The sequence below is a fragment of the Ictalurus furcatus genome, chromosome 9 (assembly GCF_023375685.1).
Source record: "Ictalurus furcatus strain D&B chromosome 9, Billie_1.0, whole genome shotgun sequence".
Lineage (NCBI taxonomy): Eukaryota > Metazoa > Chordata > Actinopteri > Siluriformes > Ictaluridae > Ictalurus > Ictalurus furcatus.
The window spans coordinates 22,894,425-22,916,563 of record NC_071263.1 but is presented as its reverse complement, the minus strand read 5'-3'; the positions used below and the strand labels follow the sequence as shown (position 1 = coordinate 22,916,563).

General features: G+C 39.0%; 1 protein-coding gene across 5 annotated transcripts in view; it reads left to right on the top strand.

The window, feature by feature from the left end:
* The window catches only part of kif6 (kinesin family member 6), a 105,485-nt gene that overhangs the window by 36,398 nt on the left and 46,948 nt on the right, over nucleotides 1–22,139 (top strand). For all 5 annotated transcript variants that reach the window (XR_008386736.1, XR_008386735.1, XM_053632413.1 and 2 more), the window contains exons 11-13: nucleotides 3,465–3,570; nucleotides 5,544–5,694; nucleotides 8,349–8,537. Coding sequence is in view for 3 of the 5 variants with exons in the window: in XM_053632413.1 (XP_053488388.1) it covers nucleotides 3,465–3,570; nucleotides 5,544–5,694; nucleotides 8,349–8,537 (446 nt within the window). In the remaining 2 variants the exon portion in view is untranslated. The remainder of the gene's footprint in view (nucleotides 1–3,464; nucleotides 3,571–5,543; nucleotides 5,695–8,348; nucleotides 8,538–22,139) is intronic.

Genomic DNA, 22,139 nt, shown 5'->3' with positions numbered 1-22,139 from the left:
CAGTAAGGAAGTCTTCTGTCTAATGGCACTAATAAGTCCAAAATTTGATAGCTCAAAAGAAATATATTATTTAGGTCTTTTCTCTCTACATAAACAGGACTTGTTCTCCACCGTCAAACTGACTTTATGTTTTCCCAAGTGGAAAGGCTGCTGTACCGATATGCCATTATTTTTAATTCAGTTAACGCTTACTATCTTCCAGTAACCCATTTTGGCATGTGGGTTTAGATTAAAATTAGCAGCCGTGACATGCCGTAAGTCAGATTCAGCAGTTCAGCAGGTTTATGTGGCCAGCGGCCGCTGTGTGTGTATTCTGAGCCTGAGGAAATGTGTGTAATGGTCAGAGCAGCAGCGTGCTTGGATGCAGTCATCTCAGGTCAGCAGGGAACCTTGATGTGCTTAGAACTGTTTATCACTAAGAGCTAATAGAAGATAGAGATAAAACATCTCCAGGATATTCGATGTGTTTGTTTTTATTCCTGGGCAGTCAGCATTTAATCATGATAATGAGACTGTATCTATAGTGCATTTCTCCTCATGTTGTTGTTACAGTCTTACTGTTAAATTCATTTTTCTCATCCAATTTTCATCTATTTGCAAAAAAAGACCCATCAAAATGGCTTGCACAAATATTTGTAAATATATTCTAGATAAAACATTAAAATATCACTTTTACACAAGTATTCAAACCCTTTGTTATGATACTGCTATGAAAATAAGGTCAGGTGAGTGCCACATTCACACCTAAGCGCAATTAAGAGGTGCCAGCCCGCCTACTGGTGTGTTTGGTGGGATGTGGGAGGAAACCCACACAGACATGGGGGTAACATGCAAAACTCCTGGCAATGCCAAAGTGACCAAAGTAACCAACGACAACAAGCACTAAAAGGTACAACAAATGTTCACTTTACTTTTTATTATGTTTATGCTGTTACTGGGATATGACCATAAAACCAAAAGCCATAAAAACAAGACTATTAAGATGGTTCATTAAAAAATTCCTTCATCATAAAAATAACCAAAATGATGGACAAAAAAGTTGGGACGCTGTGTAAAATGTAAATAAATACAGAATGCAATGATTTTCAAAGCTCATAAACCCATATGTTATTCACAATAGAACATAGAAAACATATCAAATGTTTAAACTAAGGAAATGTACGATTTTAATAAAACAATAAGGAATTTTTTAAATTTGATGGCCGCAACACGTCTCAAAGTTGAGACGGGGCAACAAAAAGCTGGAAAAGTAAGTGTTACGATAAAGAAACAGCTGGAGTAACATTTTGCAGCTAATTTGGTTAATTGGCAACAGGTCAGTAACATGATTGGGTATAAAAAGAGTATCTTAGTGCAGCAGAATCTCTCAGAAGTAAAGATGAGATGGAATCTGGATGGAAACATATGTTGCTCTAAAACCTGTATATACCTTTCAACATTGATGGTACCTTTCCAGATGTGCAAGCTGCCCCTTCCATAGGCACTAATTAACCCACAGGGTTCACAAACATTCAAACGCTCCTGGATTATTGTAATTCTCTGTATGTAGGTGTGAGCCAATCACTGTTAAATCGTCTTTAATTGGTCCAAAATGCTGCTGCTAGACTTTTAACAGGTACTCGTTAGACGCAACATGTAACACCTATTTTTAGCCTCACTTCACGGGTTGTCAATTCAATATAGGATTGATTTTAAATGACTGATTCTAGTATATAAAGCGTTACACAATTTGGCAACCTCCATATTTGAGCATCTTCTTCATATACATACAGTATACCACCAAGGACTCTAAGGTCATCAAGTCAGATGATTTCAGACATTCCTAGGACTAGATTAATATTGAGTGTTGATCGGGCATTTGCAGGGGCAGCTCCTAGGCATTGGAATAACTTACCACTACATTTAAGATTAAGCATCTTCTCTAGGATCTTTTAAACGAAATCTGAAATTACACCTACTCGCATCAGCGTTTGGTTCAACTGATTAACGTAGAATGAGGTTCTCGTTTATTTTTACGTGTTCCGTACATTTCCATTATAGTTTGTATGCATAATCATGCTATGATATTTGTACACATTTATGTCTTAATTTTATTATTCTATTAATTGCGTCAACGTTCTGTTTTTTAATCGTGCTTTATAAATAAAAAAAAGAAAGGAAAGAAGAAAAAACATTTCATAGCTTGTTTTGACACTTCTATCTGTGTAAGTATTTGAAGTCAGATTCGATTTCTATACATACCGTGTCTAGAATTAACTGTGAAAAACAGTTGCATGCTTCGATTGGCCAGGAACTGTCCTCAAACGTCTTGATTCCCCATTACATTCTTCCCACTCCTTGGACTGGTAGAAGTGCTGGCATGAGTTAGGGAACATGTGGGCTTCAGAAATGCTTGCCTCACCTCTTTCTAGCGTTCTGATGTCTTTACCTGAGGCTGTACCTCGATTTTAAGGTTTCCTCTCTCGTTGCTGATGATGTCTCCCATTTTCCCCATCACACCACACATTAACCTCCTAACCATGTCTGTTGTCCCACTGAGTGTGCCAGCAGCAGACAGATTTGATGATTGTCGTGATGGATATTTCCTTTATGAGGTGGCGCTGTCCGGTGGCCAAGCATACATGATTGCTGAAGCAGAAAAACGGTGGTCTGGACACAACACGCTTATACCTGTCATAGTCGTATTGTACACCATCCGAATATTTCAAATACCTTGAAAAAACACAGCTATAGGCACAGGAGTCACTCCAACACCCCGCGTGAAGATGGATTGGATTCGGATTCCAGCTGAATGAACTTGATGACTTCCAGGAGTCTGAAATCCAAGCACGGGCTTTTGTTTAAAGTTTTCATTCGTGTAAACTTTGTTCCTATTGACACGAGACATGCTGGAGTGGAAATCTGGAGAGAGCTCGTTCGTGTCTGTGTTTGGAGCAGTCTGGCCTCTCAGCCATCTTTGATTACAGTGGCTCTGTCCAGGCCACAGAACGCTATTGTTTGGAGGGTCTTCATGCAGTAGTTTATCAACAGGTCATCTCTGTGGAAGCCGTGATCATGCTAAAGTAAATAGTTTTGCTTTTACACAACCAGAATCGAAACATTTTGTAGCATAGAGCTAAACAGTCGTATTGCCTGATTAAACCTATGCCTTAAAGGGTAGGAAGAGGGAGCGTGCGGTCTTTCGTTTTGTGTATTTGTTTTAGAGCCCTTTTCGTGACAGGGGTTTAGGTTTTGAGCTGATACTCGATGGATGTAGTGATAAATCAATCACCAAAACCGCAACTGTTTGTGTTTGTTGCGTGGAGTAGAATTGCCTTTGTTTATCTTGCTAGTTTTTATATCTTGGTGTAGACCAAATGTCCCCACTAGGATAGGAATATCTGACAGTTTTAAGAAAAGATTTGAATAGTTTTGTGAATGGAAGGTGTGTGTGTGTGTGTGTGTGTGTGTGTGTGTGTGTGTAGGATTGAAGACCAGCTTAAGGTGTTTCTCGATGACCCTGACCCGGAAATGACTCTGGAACTAGGACCAGATACGAGAAAAATCCAGCACTGCTTTTGTTTCTTAAAGGTATGCCTTCTCCGTGTTTGTTCCAAGTGCTTTTCGTATCCTGCTGTTTTGTTATTGCTCTAGCTTTTAATTCCTTAACTGAATGTGAGTGACTTGTTTGAGTCTTATTTTACAAAACTATCTTTAAAAAAAAAACAAAAAAACAAAGGCATTCAGTTAATACAGGACTGCCTAATATTGGCAGCAGCTTTCCTCTGTCTCTGTAGAAAACAAAAACAAAATGAAGCATTTTCACTAGATTGCACTTCAGCTTTGCCAAAACCAGGTTATTGTTCCTTGATTGCTGTCTTTTGGAGCATTTGGGAAATAGTAAACATAAGCTAAATACACTTATGAAGTGAATAACATTCATCCTCAATAACGTTCATCCACTGACCAGCGACTCGTCCTCTATGACGGATAAACCAGAATAAGTGCGTCTGGCTGACCTTACAGCTGCACTGGATTCCTGTCCTGCCATAAAAACCTCTGCACGTCCATGTTGAGAAAACCGGACTTCACATTCTAGCACTTGTGTATTGTTTACTTCATCAATTAGAAGGGAGGAGTTAAGTATTTGAAACACTTAAACTCAAAGCAGACATCTGCTTAAGCTAAAACTCAAGAATTGCGGTAATGGTCAGCAGATTATTCCCTCTGGTTTTACAACGGTGAAGAATTTGCATAACATGCTTGAGGTCTAGGCTTCAGATGCCTGTAGTTCTTTGACACTTCTCCACTCAGATCTGACTCAGAGTTTCTCTTCTATTGGTAGTCTTGTTTTTTTAATATCTCACATTCTGCGCTGTCTTCATGTTTCCACTCACCTCAAGGCTGCACCTTCCCAGCACCACATTTTGCTACCTGCTACTTCTCCACTCATAGCCAAAACCAGGAACTTTTCTCTTGCGAAATTCCATACCCATAATGCACTCTCACAAAGGCTGTTCAGTGTTCTTAATGTTAGACAAGAATACACAACACTGGCTGGCATGTTTGCACACACACACACTGAGACTCTAATTAACGCTCTGGTTGGCTCTAGTCTGCATTTCCCTGACCATACCGTCCCTTACACAGTTTAAATTAGACATGTCTGCTTTCACTACGGACCAAGCGCGAGGCACTGGGCCAAGCCGTTTCCATTTTAAATGAACACTAAAAATGGTTCATCTAAATTGAGGTTATCTGTGTTTTTATATATATATATATATATATATATATATATATATATATGTATATATATATATATATATATATAAAGAATATATATAAAAGATTAGTCCTTGTTACAGTAGAACATGTATACAGGCATGAGGGATTTGGCACATCCACTAGTCATGATTAGGGGTTCCCTCTGTGTATTCCATTGTTTGTCCAGAGTAGCAGGGTGTGCTTGAAGTTCTTTTGTAGTACTGTTTTATAGCACAAAAAATGATGAGTAATAAATTACTTGGTATTTAAAATAAACAGCCAGATGTGTGAATTCAATTAATTGCTTTACTTAACAACAAATGAATAACATGTTTACCATTTCCTATTTTTAGGCTGATGGAACTAGGGAGCTAGTTGAATAAATGAGTGTTGGAATATGACTTAGCGAATAATTTTATACTGCTACAGACAGATTAGCAGTGGTGCTACGCTATGTGTTAGCATAAACTACAAAAGGTGAAAACTGTCACTTTCTGAAGCAAAGAATATTATGAGGAGGCAGGATCATAATTTTTCAGAAATGTTACTATTTCATATGTTTATTTATTTATACATGGTAATATTTACCTGTGGGCCACTTACTGGTACTCTATCTAATAATTAACTACTTGTGCTCATGACTACTGTAATTCAGACAATACCACCAATACCACTGAACAAAACTACTTTTGTTAACCTTTCTCTCATTGTTTGTGGGTTTATTAATGTTTATTTCTTTATAGTAAAAAAAGTCCAAATGAAGTAACATGTCAGGCTAACCGGTGCTTTGTTTTTTGCAGGCGAGGCTGCGGGAGAAACCGAATACTCCAAACGGAGCTGGTGATATTAGTCCTCTCCCATCGTCAAGCATCACAGACAAGCCAGACAGCCCAGCCAATAGAGAGCTGCTCAAACTGAAGGACATGCTAACCCAGCGTGACAACGAGATCAGTATCCTTCATTCAAATTATATAGCACTGTTGAGTGTGGTTTGAGCACAGGACATCCTGTTATATGTGCTGGATACCTACGGGTGCAAATTAAGGGAACAAAACCTACATAAAATGTCCTGGGAAGGTGTCACCACGAGCCTCAAGAACAGCTTCAATACACATTGGCATAAATTCCACAAGTTTGAGGAACTGTAATTGAAAGACGAAGACCGTTCTTCCAGAAGATATTCCCTCATTCAGTGGAGAGTGCTGTCGAAGATGTTGCTTCAGGTGTTTCGTTAGGTTGAGATTTGGTGAGTGTGAAGGCATCATAGCATATGTTTTACAACATTTTTATACACCTGAAACCATTCAGTGATTCCTCAGGCCCTGTGGATGGGAATAGACCGGAAGAGACTACTCCCATCAGGACAGAAATATTCATTATAAAGGTGATCAGTCAGAAGGCGTTTATGTAGATTTGCAGTGACCCTTCAGTCTAAAGGGACAAGTGAACCCAAACCATGCCAGAAAAATAAATGCACAGAATAACAGAGCCACCGATTTTCCTTTCATTTGTCTCCCTCTGTGTAGTGTCTACCATTCATCACATAGTAATTACATCTAATTGTGTAAAAATGTAAAGTACACTCTTAGGAAAATGAGATCCTCAGGCTTATTTGGCTCATTCTAGCTACATAGAACGTTTAAGAGTTCTCCCAGAGGGACAAATTGAAGGCTTTAAGTTGCCAGATTCAGCCTTTGTTTCTAAGGGTGTATTGAATGGCAGATTAATGGTTCACTATGAGCATTATAAATGACTGGGGTTCTGACATGGTCTAGGTGACGATAGTAAATATTTTGAACAAGACCAACATAAAAATCCCCTCGAAATGACTTTCTTTTGCTGCTGTAAACTGGCCAAACCGTGCTCCTTCTGCAAGACCTCAAAATGCACCATGGGATGTCTGTATTTCATGAGAGAATAATGAATGGAATATAGGAAACAGTTTCATGAATTTAAACCATGAATTATAAAATATAACGTGGTGTGATTTATGTGTAAATAATCAGGGCTACATAAAATTCCAACATTACATCTCCTTCCTGTTGAAAGTTCTTATACCTAGTTAACCATAATTTTGCTTGTTTAAGGGTGAAATTTCACATATTTGGGGTTTGGGGGGAAATTAGCATGTCAACCGCATCGTCCTGTGTCGTTACGTCTGCCTCCGTACGGTGGAAAATTCAGACGGCGACTCGATCGTCTGTTGGTGCAAGTTTATCTCCAAAGTAAACAGCAGGTTATCGTGCTGACATTTCAGATTTGTGTGCTTTGGATGGAGTGAGGTAATCCGAAGTTCATCTTCTGCTGCTATAGTATGGCCTTGTCAAAACGACACGAAAACATCTGCATCGGTTTCAGCCGCATTGAGACGAATGATAAAACCATCAGTCTGCTTCTTTGTGATTTTATGATATTATCACGCATGCTTTCTGGAGCAACTTAAACAAGCTAAATGAAAGAAGAGACAAGACTAATTTAAACTCTTGTTTATGTTGTGAAGTTCTCCTAAGTAAGTCCTAATATGCCTTTAAATACCTTTTAGAGCTGTTTCCATTAGCTATTTGACAAGATTTTTAAGGACAGTGGCATCACTTTTCATGTTACTGGTGCAGTCATAGTAATTCGAACATGTTGGTGGGGCTCTGAGACTTGCTTGTCCCCTGATGCAGACCTTGCTAGGGGATATACCGTACTTGCAAAGATATTTGCCTGCCTACTCTATGGCTGTACATGTCAGGGGGGTCATTGTGCAGGTCGACTGGATCAACTGGATGTGGAGTACATCATCACTACCTGTAATTCCAGTGTTTCTGAAAGTTCTGATTTCATACAGGAAAATTATTCTGGTCCACAATGTAAAATAAATAAAAATATACACGTTCATAGTTTTATACATGTATAAATTGCAATAAATGTGTTGCAACATGTTTGACTTAATAGAGAAGCAGTCAGATGAGCTCACTGTCCCAGGATTTTGTTTCCACAGAAGACATATGAAAATGTTTCTGCCCTAAAAATACTGAGTCATTTATCTTAACGTTGAGAGGCAAGCTGTCTTACAGACATGGGGAATTATGAGTTTGTGTTTGCTGACCAGCTTCATTTTTAGGGAGCCTAAACTAGATGCTGTCGTGTCCCACATGATAAAATAAGAAAAGAATGTGGAAGCCATAAAACAAGTGGTTTCTATAAGAGTTATGATTAAATATCTCCTTCTATGGTATAAAACTGAAAAGGTTGCCCCTTTGGCTCATTTTACAGCGTTTTCTGTAGAGACTTTCATTGCTTAAAAGATTCCATGTAAGAGGCAGTAGTGTTCAATCTTATCCGCAACAGGCCAGTTTGGCCGCAGGTTTTCATTCCGGCTAAGCACCTGATACATCATAACGGTTGTTTAAAGATCAGGACATTGTAGCTTCGCGAATATGACTGAAAACATCTGGTCTATGGCAGGACTGGTGTCCCATAGAGGGTGTATTCCCACCTTTGGGATTCATTCACTAAGGATTCACCACGGCTCTGAACAGGATAAAACAAGTACAATGACAAAATCTGTTACCTGTAAACATTTTCCCAGAGTATGATTCTTAACCTAAGCTTTTTAGGTATTCTAGTGAGCATGCTGAAGAAAGAGAAGCGGAAGGTTCAAGAAGCCAACAGTCAATTAGCAAAATTCAGCGGCTCCCAAAGCTCACTCCGATCACCATCCTCTAGCACTCATGCTGAGAAAAGCTTAAAGCATGAAGCTTCAGAGGACTCCGTACATGCCGGACGTGTCAAGTGCAAGCAAAAAGGTGAGCGATCAAACGCACTCCTACAAATTTTCTCTGCATTACATCACTACATTTATATCTAGTTAACCTAGAAGCCCAGTAAATGTCATTGTGTTTAATCTGAAGGCCTGATGACACATTTGGGGTGAATTATAAGAGAAAGGTTCAATGCTTGGCCTGACTGATCTTCTGTGTATTGTTTGGTAATTGTTCATGCTCGAACAGTCTATTCTCTCTGAGCCCCAGTCACGCTCTACATCTTCTTGCAATGATTCTGGCCACCCATTTGCACTCATAAACAAAACAGTTCCATGATCATTATCACAATGAAAACTTAGTGGAATGTTCACAGCTTCATGGATTTCAGTTTAGAGCACAATAGATTAAAAGAAGGGAAGCAAATGATCCGAAAATATTTCAAAGGGAAGTCTCAGGATTGTGAATATCAGGGCTTTCTTCTGGTGTTCGTTTACATTTGCTTATTTTCAGTGAACACATGCAGGCTGTCTGTAAAAACAAAAAGCCTGAAATGTGTTGGTTTTTTTTTTTTTGCATATGATGGAGAACACCACAGAGACGGCACACTAAACCTCTGCTTCTGCTGTCCATACCAAGGCCAGAAAACTCCTGATGCATGACAGTGCAAGGGCTCCTCTCATTGTGTTAACTGCTGTAAGAAGTAATAGTCTTGAGGAATTTACCTAGAAACCGGCAGGTTGCTTTCTAGAGTAATTTCCTCAAAGCTAAAGTCTGCCCAGCTAAAAATTTTAGGTTAGGAGAACATTTTCTGAATGTTAGGGTTTTAGAAACTTGTCGATTTTCCCGGGTATTCTGAGATGAAGTAAACATTACATTTTATATAATGTTTATTAACACTAACATTTCCATTTTATGTAATGTTTATTAACACGAATGTTTCCATTTTATATAATGTTTATTAACACTAACATTTCCATTTTATATAATGTTTATTAACACGAATGTTTCCATTTTACAACCCCAATTCCGAAAATGTTGGGACAGTATGGAAAATGCTAATAAAAACAAAGAGGAGTGATTTGTAAATGAACTTTGACTTGTATTTAAACAAAAAAAAAAGCATGTAAAGGCAAGTTTTTTTCCCATTTTCCCCCCTATTTTTTTCCATTGAAGATAAAGGTTTATTTTGAAATTGATGCATGCAACACATTCCAAAAAAGTTGGGATGGGGCAATTTAGGATTTTTTTTTGTTTTAAATTTAGAAGTTAAAATAAAAAGGTAATGTGAAGCAGGTGAGGCAATCGTCTAATCATAGTATATAAGGAGCCTCTAAAAAAGGCCTAGTCCTTCAAGAGAAAGGATGGGTCGAGGCTCGCCAATCTGCCAACAGAATAATCCAACACTTTGAGAACAACATTCCCCAAAGACAAATTGGTAGGGTTTTGGGCATTTCACCTTCTACAGTGCACAATATAATTAAAAGATTCGAGGAATCCGGTTAAATCTTGGTGCGTAAAGGGCAAGGCAGAAAACCACTTCTGAATGCGCGTGATCTCCGATCCCTCAGACGTCACTGTCTTAAAAACTGTCCTGAGTCTGTAATGGATATCCTGACATGGGCTCGGGAATACTTTGGTAAACATTTGTCAGTCAACAGCATTCGCCGCTGCATCCACAGATGCAAGTTAAGGCTTTACTATGAAAAGCAGAAGCCGTACATCAACACTGTCCAGAAGCGCGGCCAAGTTCTCTGGGCTCGGCCTCATCAGAGATGGACAGTAGCACACTGGAATTGTGTTTTGTGGTCCGACGGCTATTTTGGACAAAATAGCCGTCGTGTTCTCCGGGCTAAAGAGGAAACAGAACATCCAAGCTGTTATCAGCATCAGGTCCAAAAGCCAGCGTCTGTCATGGTTTGGGGGTGTGTAAGTGCCCATGGCATGGGTAACTTGCACATCTGTGAGGTCACCATTAATGCAGAAAGATATGTACACATTTTGGAGCAACATGTGCTGCCATCCAGAGCAGGACAAGGCCAAACCACATTCTACCCGGATTACAAGCGCATAGTTGCGTAAGCAGAGAGTGCGGGTGCTAGCATGGCCTGTCTGCAGTCCTGACCTGTCTCCGATTGAGAATGTGTCACGCATTAAGAAGTGCAAAATAAGGCAACGAAGGCATAATGGATGAATGGGGGAAAATTCCACTTGCTAAACTTAACCAACAGGTGTCTTCACTCAGCGCCAAACACTTAAGTGTTATTAAAAGAAAAGGTGATGTTACACAGTGATAAACAGTCGACTGTCCCAACTTTTTTAAATTGATTTGCTGTCATCAGATTTGAAATAAGTGTATACTTTCCAAAATAAACTTAATTCACAAAGTGAAACTTCAAGTAATGGGTTAATAATACTTTTTCAATATAGTACAGGGTGAATTGAATTTTCAAATGATGCCTTTTTTTTTTTTTTTTGCATTTTCCATACTGTCCCAACTTTTTCGAAATTGGGGTTGTACATAACATTTATTAATGCAAGCGTTTCCATTTTACATAAAGTTTATTAACACTAACATTTCCATTTTGCGTAGTTTATTAACACTAGCATTTCCATTGTATATAATGTTTATTAACACTATCATTGTCCAACTGCAAACGTTGTGTGAGCAACATTCTAAACAACGTGAAGCAAACCATTAGATATTATTCGAACAATTGTCATTTCTGGATTCTGACTGGTCAGAAGGTGATTAATTATCTACAACAGCAGCTGTGACAGTAGAGCCAGCTGTAAATCACATCACAGGTTTATATTAATGTGCTCTTTCTAATACTCTATAGTAACAAGGTACAGCAAGACTTGTATGGTGGACGTATCACATAAACAGATTCAGTCTTTATATGCTGAGGTTTTCTCTGAGGAGACGTTTATTTAAGAATTTTGGAAGGAGTCTCCAGTGTCAGTGCTTTGTCACAGTCCAAATGAAGCTGTTCTGATGAAGGGAAGGTCTTCAGGATGGTGGGTTTTGTGGTTTCTCAGTAACATGACAAGATGTATTTTGTTGTCTTATTAGCTTCAAGAGGGAGACAACAATGAGGCTGGCGAGGGGAGGGAATGACGGTTTATAGCTGCTACAGCATAACATTAAATGTAACTGTAAATAGATTTTTTTTTTTTTAAATATGACTTAATTGTTAACAAATTGTTGTAGTAGAAGATGAATAAAATACCTCAGGGCATACTTTGACTTCAGTTTGGGGTGGTATCGTCATCACACTGCCTGGCCGAGTTTTATTCCTTACTTATTACAGGCTAACCTTCTAAGAACCTGTCTGACATTTTCCGTTAGCTGGGTGGAGTATAAAATTGGAGCAGCAGATCTTCCTGCTTATTAGAACTGCAGGGAAAGGAGCCAGAGGCATAGATCCTCTTCATCAACTGCCATGTGTTTGGCGCGCTTTCTTTCACTGTGGTTTGGTATAGCCTTTAAAATAATGATAAACCTCAGCTCTGATCATTACTGTGATCATGGCTTTGGGGATTCAGTGCAACCCAGCAACTTCAGAACCGAGCCGTTGCTCCTGTGTGCTCCACCACAGGCCCTGGATCACCCAGTTTTTCCTGGACATTTTTGACTAATGATGCCCAGTTTGGTAATAGGACCAGTAATTGTAAGCAGGGCTCAGCAAGAGGAGATTATTAACAAACAAACACATGTTTGGACGCTGTCCAGTTCTAGTTAGGAGAGAATCAGTCACTCATCAAGCTGTGATGCATGGTGGCTAATGGACAACGCCGGAGTGCTGTGTTTATAAAGGTGTGTGTGTGTGTGCGCGCACGCATTCTGCTTTCTGCTGCACATTTGTCTCAGATCACTACTTCGTATGTGCTGTGAGAATGAAAGGTCTGGAATTCAGATGATATCATATCATAGAAACCCAAGTTTGCCTCCTTTGACTGCATTCCATCTGTTGTCAGATGCATCACAGCTAATACAGAGGTGATCTTTGCACCGCAGCTGTTCAATTATTTGCTCAAGAATTTCCAGGTTTTTCTTTTTTTTTCTTTTCCCTTTACATAAAGCCCTCTGCTTGTGTAGACAGCTTATGACACGTCATGAATTAGCAATGGGTTGCAGTCTAAACACTTTTGACAACAGTGGTTTATTATTGAATGTACTGACCAGGTTTCCCCTGAAACCTATCAGCCATATTTCTTTCTAGTTTCCGCCAACACGTGCAGTAATAAATCGTAGTGAGGCCAATGTGGCCAACTATAAACACGCTTGTGCCGACAGAGGAAGAGCGAATGGTCGAGACTTGAGAGCATAGCCTTAAGTGACGTGAATGAAATATAGAGATGTTTGAATGTTGTCCATTAAACTGGAACTCTGGGGTTTGTTTAACACTTAAGAAGTGTCAACCTTAGATAGGACAAAAAAAAAAGCATGAAGGAATCTGTAATATTGCAAAGTCTGCAGAATGCTGTTGATTTGGAACGTTCAGAATCCTACAGGGATGCTTTTTGACAAAAGTCCTTGGAGGCAAATATTCTCTCCTTAAATGACATTTTCAGAGACATTCCCTTCTCTGCAAGTGATGGATATTTACATCGTATGTCCCATTGCCAGAAAATACTTCACCAGATGGTAAGCATTCTGCTTTTGATTACGATATAATGATGCTGCCGTGTTGTGTTGGAGATCCTGGTCATGTAGTCCTCACCATGTGGTTTACAGAAGGTTGAATTGCAGAAGTGATCATGGCTTGGAAAAATACAACCCCAATTCCAAAAAAGTTGGGATGCTTTATACCCAATCATGTTACTGACCTGTTGCCAAATAACCTCCAGCTGTTTCTTTTTAGTAACACGTACATTACCAGCCTTTTGTTGCCCCTGTCCCAACTTTTTTGAGATGTGTTGTGGCCATCCAATTCAAAATGACCTTATTTTCCCCTTAAAATGGTACATTTCCTCAGCTTAAACATTTGATATGTTTTCTATGTTCTATTGTGAATAACATATGGATTTATGAGATTTGCAAATCATTGCATTCTGTTTTTATTTACATGTATTTACATTTTACACAGCGACCCAACTTTTTTGGAATTCGGGTTGTACATCTCCTTTCTGCAGACGAGTCATGAGTTGTTCATGACCATGGTGTTTTTTTTATTTTATTTATTTTTTTTATTCTAGTAGACTCTGTACTCTTCGCAGTATACTCTGTTATAGTTGTGTCTTTGGACTTATTATGTTTTACCATGACGTACATTCGAACATATAGATCATTCAAACATCATTTTATATTTACACGCAACTAGATACGGTCAAAGATCACATCATTTGTCATTCCTGACATGTATTAAAAAATCAAGAAAGGTACTGGATATATCTGTATGAAGAATCACGAGAGGCATTCTAAGACAAATAACTATTAAGGGTTGGAGATATGACAAAAGAATTCTAAGAATACTTTAAGACATTTCTAAGACACACAATATGTATCATGATATGTATAGGTTTGCTAAGAAATGGCCATCAAACAAGCAGAAAGAAGTCATGTTCTTTAATCGCACTTGTATCATTAGAGGTCCTTCATTCGGCATAGAAACACGTTGTCATACTGTGTGTTCAGCCAAGATTCTGTTGTGATCATCTCATTGTTTACTCATCTCATCATCTCACGCAACAGAAAAAAGCATTTACTCTACTAGTGGGAGATTTTGCGAGTTTGAATTCCAATAGTGCCAAAGCCATCTGTGGCCAGGAGTCTAAAGAGCAAAATTAGTCATGCTTCCTGGGTGGGATAGATGATGTTGCTTTGTCCCCTGTCAATCACTCCAATACTAGACAATCTTGGGCATCAGTGAGCTCCTGTATGTGGAAGTGGATTGGAAAATGGGTTCAGTTCATGTAACAAGAAAGAAGTACTCAGTTACTAGGGATAACTTTAATGTCTGAAATCCCAAGACATCGGGATTATATTATATATTAGATCATTAAAAGTGTGCAAAGGGTTCACTCAAGGTGCTTGAAGTACCTGAATGTAGCTTTTAGCTTTTTTCTTCCACCATTTCCTAATGGGGGGTCATAGTGGCAACAGGTTGAAGAGGTCAGCCCAGACTTCTCTATCCCCATCCACAGACTTGAGCTTCTCTTGGTGGATGTCTCAAGCCATGTGTGAGATATAACCTCTCCAGCAAGTCCTGGGTCTGTCCTGGGGTTTCAATGCAACGGGATGTGCCTGGTACATCTCTAGCAAGATGCATCTCTTGTCGAACAGGGAGCATCCTTGTAAGGTGCTTGAACCACCTCTCGATTTGAAAGGGCAGTGGTTCTACTTTTAGGCTGGCCCGGATTATCAAGCTCTGCAACTTTTACAAACAGAAGCAATGGAAAACCAGATACATTGTAGCAAAATACTTAAGAAATACCAGAATTCTGAAGAAATATCAGAATTCAGAATTACAAAGGGTGGCATGGTATCATGGATAGTAGTGTTGCCTCTTCACAGCTCCATGGTCCCTGGTTCAATCCTGAGCTTACTGTCTATGTGGATGTTCTCCCCATGTCCGTGTGCATTTTCTCTAGGTTCTCTGGCTTCTCCTCCCAAAAACATGCTGGTAGGTGGATTGGCTGGTAGACCCACTTGCCCCTAGATGGTCCATGGTTCACACCCAGGGTTCTTGGGATTGCCTCTGGATCCACCACAACCTTGACCAGGATAAAGATGAATGGTAAAAATGCTTGAACTTGAAACCACTGCTCTAGTTTGTAACACCCAACTGAATGATGAGCTCATTTTTGCTCTCTGAAAACTGCAAGTGTATTTGCAGTTGTTGTTTGGTGAATGACATCTTTTGTGTACTGCATCAAAACATAATATTAGTGCTTGAAAAGTCCTTGAAAGCCCCAGTATTTGATTTTGAAGCATCTTCGCCTGCGTTGGTTTTTGTAAAAAAACATTTTACATTAAACCGTGTTTACAAAGGGATTTAACTACACCATTGCGTACAATATGAATCATATTTGCGTCCTTGAAAGACCAATTTTGGATGAGAACCTCAGTGATGGAAACTCAGGCTCGTCAGCCACAGAGAGGAAAGACTCCTCTCAGACATTGTTTATGGATGCGGTGATACTAAGAAGCCCTTGGCCTGGAATCACAGTTTATCTCATTTGTGACCTGGCATACAGTAATTGCTGCCATACTGCAGGATCTGGTGAGGAAAAGTGAGTCGTTGGATGCCTCTGGGCTTTCTGCCAGTTACTTCTGGTACACTATCATTTCAGAAAATAAGCTCACCCAGTATAGGCTCCATACACATTTTTTCTCTTAAATGTTGCTGGGTGCTTTAATGCACTACATGCTTTGCCTTAATTGATACCAAAATGGGTTTTATATTTCTGTTGAAAGCAATCTTTTCCAATTGTCTGCTAAAATTCCATATCCAGGGATCTGTAAAGATAAAAAAAACAAAAAACAGAATAGGATAAAGAACACTGATTCAATTTAAAGGTTAAATCATATTCAACCTAGATGATCTATACTTGTCATAGAGGTTTTGTCATACACAGTTTGTATTGTAGGACAGCAGGGGTTCTGCTCTCAGTTGCAGCACTCCAGTGTTGTTTCGTCTGTCTTGCATGCGCTGTAAAACAGAATGGATGGACCTGATGTTATCCAGAAGTAATTTGTGTCAATCTAATCAAAAGCCTACATCAGGGACAGAACAGCTGGTGAAGGAATGTTCAATGCTTTTGATTGCTCCCAAAAGATTTCAGCTCTCGTTTTGAGAAATGCTAAAGAAATGTAACTGTTTTGAGTTCAGAGAAAACTCATCATGTGCAAGTTAATGCAACAATGTGAAAAATGTAGACATGGGTTTTGTTTTTGTTTTTTACTAAAAAAGACATATAGGGCATTTTAGTTTATTCTTTTGTGGGGGTTTTTCATATTTTGTGTTTATCACATAAAAACCAGCAGGAGCACATTTGGGTTTATAGTCACAAAAGAATGTGAGCAACCCAAACAGAAACAGCCATATAGCTACGTATGTGAGGGTTGTGGATAACCGAGTGCTGTTCCATGTATAAGCTTTACTGATGTAGTGAGTAGGCCTTCATCCTCCACCCTTAACCACAGTCATATATACTGTAGGCCACATGCTTGCTACTTCCTGTGCTCATGCCATAGAAGCTTGTTTATGGTCAAATAAAGTCATGACGTGGGTTTATCAGTGCGGAGACATGCTCTGTTCGACCACTACATCAATTCACATTTCATCTTAGGAGGCTATGTAAGTTTTTTTACTGGTCTTGGATATTATGGTATGGCACTTATAGTAATTATAGTATTTATTAAAATTTCATAACTACACACTTATGTTGAATGCTAATCGTTAACCGATCAGCATGTGCACCAGCCGTGTATTATTTAAGGCTATCAAAGGACTTAAAGGAAAAGTACACATTAATTGAAACACACTAAATGAAACACATGAATTGTGCTTATTTGGTGCTACATAAGGGATAAGGTTTCAGTAGAGCAACAAAAAAAAGAGAGAGCTTCTTTCCTCACTCAACATTTTCCAGGGACATGTTATATTAATGAGAAATCCAGTATAGAAATAGTGTAGACAGCAAACACTGGAATCAAAGTTCCAGAATCCAGTGCAGTTATACAATGCAGTTATGGTAGAGTTATGGTACGCTGAGTTATGGTAGAGACTTGACTTGGATGGTTAGCGATCTATGAGATGACAAGCATGATGGTGTTAGCTTTGGAAGCTGATCTGTTTGAGCAGAGTGTACAGATGAGAGAGCTGGTAGACTAGAGCAGGGATGAAGCACTGCTGCATCAATCTCTTTAGGTAGAGATGAAGCAAGGGCTAAGTTCTACTGGCACCTTTATTTGCAGCTAGTTGTAGAAGAAGCCTTTATTTATCATATATATTAAAAGTAGAGAAGGTTAAGGGCCTTGCTCAAGGGCCCAACAGTGGCATCTTGGCAATGTTTGGGCTTGAACCCCTGACCTTCTGATCAGTAACCCAGAGCCTTAGCCTATGAGCCAGTGCCCTGAATGGCATTCTGGATAATGTAGGAAACCAAAGTGAAAACAGATCAACAAACTCAACTCAGACTTTCATTTCATAATAAATCTTGGACACCATTGAAGATCACTTGTTAATTATAATATGAATATTCAAATTGTTCTGGGTGGATTTTTTTCCTTTAAAGGTGCTGTAATTGATGTAATTGTTCCTGATGGCTATGATTAAAAATAGATGTTTGGCAAAAAACTATCCGTAATTGTCCTGATTCTGTATTCAGCAACTAAACATTTCAACTTGGTTTAGTCCTGTACTAGCCAAACAGAAAATGTTTACCAGAAGGTGGTCTTTCTGGTGGAATTATTTTGCATGTGCACAGATATCCCTTCCAATGAGTTAATTTAACTGAGTTAGTCAGATTAATGGAGCTAGTCTAGTTTAAGAGCTAGTTTAATGGAGTAACAGATAGACTGGGATTATAATGTTATTGTTATAAAAAAAAGGAAAAAATAAAAAAGGAAAAAAGTCTTGGGAATGAAGTGGGGTCTGAGGAATCCTTTGGTGACTGACTTGGTGGTAGATGTTAGCACATTTCTAACACTGAGTACTTTGGCTATAGGCAACATCATGCCGTTTGACTTCAGGTGTCAGACACAGTTATTACCAGCAATAACACACACACAAAAAAAACAACAACTTGGCACCATGGTGGTTCAGTAGGTAGTATTGGCACCTTATAGCCCCAAGGATCCCAGGTCCGTTCTGAGCTTGGGTGGCTATTCACATGTTCTCCCATGAGTTTCCATGTGGATTTCCTCTGGGTTCTCTGCTTTCCTCCTTTCTCCCAGTAACATACCAGTAGGTAGAGTGGTTACACTAAATTGCCCCTAGGTGTGAATGAATGTGAGTGAGTGTGCACATGGTGGATTGACATTCCATTCACGGTGTATTCCCACCTTGTGACCAGTGTTCCCAGGGTAGACTCCGGATCCACCATGACCCTGACCAGGATAAAGTGCCTACTGAAAATGAAAGAATGAATGAATAAATAACAAAAAACATAGTATAGAAACAAGAAGAAAACAAAACAAAAAAAATCCCTTGTGATACATTTCACTGCACATCTGATTGGCCTACTGTCCAACTCATTTCTAAAACTTGATCTAAAAATGAAAAATGATAAGTATATTATTACAAGATCCTTGATGTTGTCGCCAGCGGTAAATGCAACCTCAGAAAGTTAAGAAGTGATGATAAACTGACTATAAATGTGAGCCGTTTTAAGGTCTGGAGATGCTTCCTGTAAGTCCTGAGGGCAGTATGGGTTTGGGTGGATAATTGCAGGCCTCTGCTCTTCCCAGATTAACAGTAAGAGTACATAATGAGGGTGACCTTTATGTAGAAGCCATTCTGTCTCTGCAAAAGTTGACTGGAGGAGAGATTTTCTCCCCGTCTTCTATGCATGGCTTGTTATTACTGTACATCTGTATTACGTAACAGGTGTAAATGATTGACGTTGTATAATGATTCTTTTACACAAACTGAATTTTCCTTTTTGTAAACACAAAAAAATTTATCCGTGCTAACCATGAACACTAAAACTAAAGAGTTTCGAACATTCAGTGGGCCTCAACAACTGTATATGCCCTCTAGCGGTGTTACACTGTCTAAATCTATCTATGGTTCTCATCTTTGGTCATCTCGTGGTTTTTTAAAAAAAAATAAACGTCTTTCTTAACTCTAAACGGTGTGCTCTAGCAGTGCATGCTTGAAGAGAAACGCGGGTTGGTCCTCTGACACATGGGCCCATGGCACTTCCTGTCACCCTGATGTGATACAGTACATGTTAAACGGCAGTGATGGCTTTTCTTTACTGTGAACAGAGCTCCAACTGTGTAGTGTAAAGCTAATATGTACAGCAGACCCGGCTGTCTAGACTGTGAATAAGGTTGCTCCTGAGGATACATCTCCTAAAGGGGGAGATTTTGTGACAATAAAAACAGCCTCACTGTGGGATGTATAGGACATAGGTCATGCCACCATGGCAACTATCAAATCTCTAACTCATGCCTTCATCCTCATCACTTTTCTAGACTCTTAAAACATTAAAACTGCTTTCGGCTCTCTCCGGATGTGTTTCCTATTAAACACGGCTCTCTGATTACTCATCCGATTGTCATCTCGGTTTACGCCGATCAAGTACCGAGAAATTCAAACCTACATTTGAGGCAAATATATGGCCGTACCATATATTTACCCCCCCACCCCCTGGAGAACATTTATAGTGTGATGTCATGGTGCTTGTGGAAAAATATTTCAGGAATGCTCTGTTTTTTGGAAGAAATATGAGGCTGTTTCCTGAGCATGACTCTTGTGGAATTTTGTTATGGTTGGCTATCGTAAGATCATCTTCAGGGGACGTTCTGCTGGTTTCAATCAGGATTTTTTAAAAAAAGAAAAGAAAAAAAAAAGAAAACGTATAAAATCCTAAAAAGCCTGACAATTGAGCTCACGTGGGCTTGTTTCTGCTCCCACTGCACACTGAGTAATTGAAATTGTGTGATAGAGGTAGGGGTTTATGGGGGGAAAAAGGCACGATCTGTAAATGTGGTAAAGGAATTCACATTGCAGTTGGATTTCCATGCCAAAGGCAAAAACAGCACGAATGAGTAAACAGTGCTAGATGTCCAACATTTAGGCCAGTTTGACGTGTTTCTGTTTGGCATGCATGGGAGGTTAAATGTTTTCTTAATAAGCCAAAGCATACCACATAGCAGGCAGCGTGGAGTGTTTCAGCATCCTGTCTACTGAGATTGAATGATCGCCTAACTGCAAATAATTATCTCTGTTTACAAGAAGCTGATTCATAGTTCCAATCAAATAACATGTTTGTCATTAAATGTTCCTATAGGCAATTGTGCCTGTAGGAAGTAATAAAGCAGTTTATGCCACAGCGTTGTTAACTTCTCAGATCTAATTGGTCAGAAGGTGATTAAATTGCTACAACTGCAGCTCTGACAGTAGTTCAGGCTGTATTTTGAATCACAGGTTTCTATTAATGCGTACATGTTAGCATTTCTATAGTAACAGCCCATTTGAAGGGATTTGTCCGGTGGAAGATCTACAAAATGTAAGGCTAATAATAAAGAAAAAACATGTAATCATTGATATGTGAAGTTGTCTGTTAGGAGACATTTACACGGATCTGCCATAACAGTAAAACCACTGACAGGTGAGGTGAATTACGGTGGCAGTCAGTTCTCGAGGTTGATGTGTTGGAAGCAGGAAAAATGGGCAAGCGAAAGGATCTGACCGACTTTGACAAATTATGATGGCTAGACGAGTGGGTCAGAGCATCTCCAAAATGGCAGGTCTTTTTTGGGTGTTCCCAGTATGTAGTGGTTAGTACCTACCAAAAGTGGTCCCAGGAAGGTGAACCCGATGACAGGGTCATGGGTGCCCAAGGCGTTCTATAACGTATATAGCTGCTATAACGTAAATGGCAGCATGTATCAGACATTCCATAACATTAAATGTGACTATAAATGGTTCAAATCTGTGTTGTTGTGTTCTCTAATAAATGAAAAATTGTAATCATTGGCAAGTCACTGTTGTATGAAAGGAATAACACACTTCAATAACACCAAAGAGCCTCTTTTAAAGGAACAACTGTTTATAGCTACTATAATGTATGTTATAACAGCAGGTGACCTAACTCCTTAGTGGTAAGATGAATAAAAGTCGATATTTCTAACACATTATACCAAAGCACTGTTAAATTCATGAATCTGATTGGTTAGAAGGTGTTGATTCATTTTCTATAACAGCAGCTCTGACAGTATTTAGCTGCAAGACAAAACGTTTCTGTAGAAACAACGTACACAGGGACTTGTACAGCTGACACAATAACAGCTTGTATAGCTGACGCAGATCATTCTTGATATTGTGACGTTTTCTTTGAAGAAACATTTATTTATGTAAGGAGTCTCCAGTGTCAAGGCTTTGTAACAAATAGAGGTCAAGCTGTAACTTTCATTTTTCTGACACCAGGAAGTCTTTAGGATTGATTATATGAGGCTGGTTAGGGAACAGCAGTTTGTAGCTTTTAAAATGTAAGTCATACCAGGAACTTGTTCTGAAGATGTTCCACATTAGACGCAACTATAAATGGATAAAATGTACTTCGTTTATTTTTTCTGATGAAAAAAATTGTTAGTATTGGCAAATTGCTGCGGTATAAGAGAAATAAAACATTTTGGGATGTTTTGTTATTGGAAAATAATCATCACGCCACCCCATCATTTGATGATTACTTACGAATAATCTAATATTACTTACCTTTCTTCAGAAATGTAATATCTTAACATATATACTGGTCTTGACTAGTTTTGTTACTTGAACAAACATCTATAAAACTTAATTTGCATTCGATTCCTTCTGTTTCAGCAGCAAAAGGAAGGAAAACCTTTGCAGTGAACTGTACATAAGACTATATAATGACCAATCATTTTTCAAGACAAGACAAATGTAAAGCAAGTGTAGTGTATTTGGCTGGGCTGTTTAAGATCTTAATTCACCATATTTTACT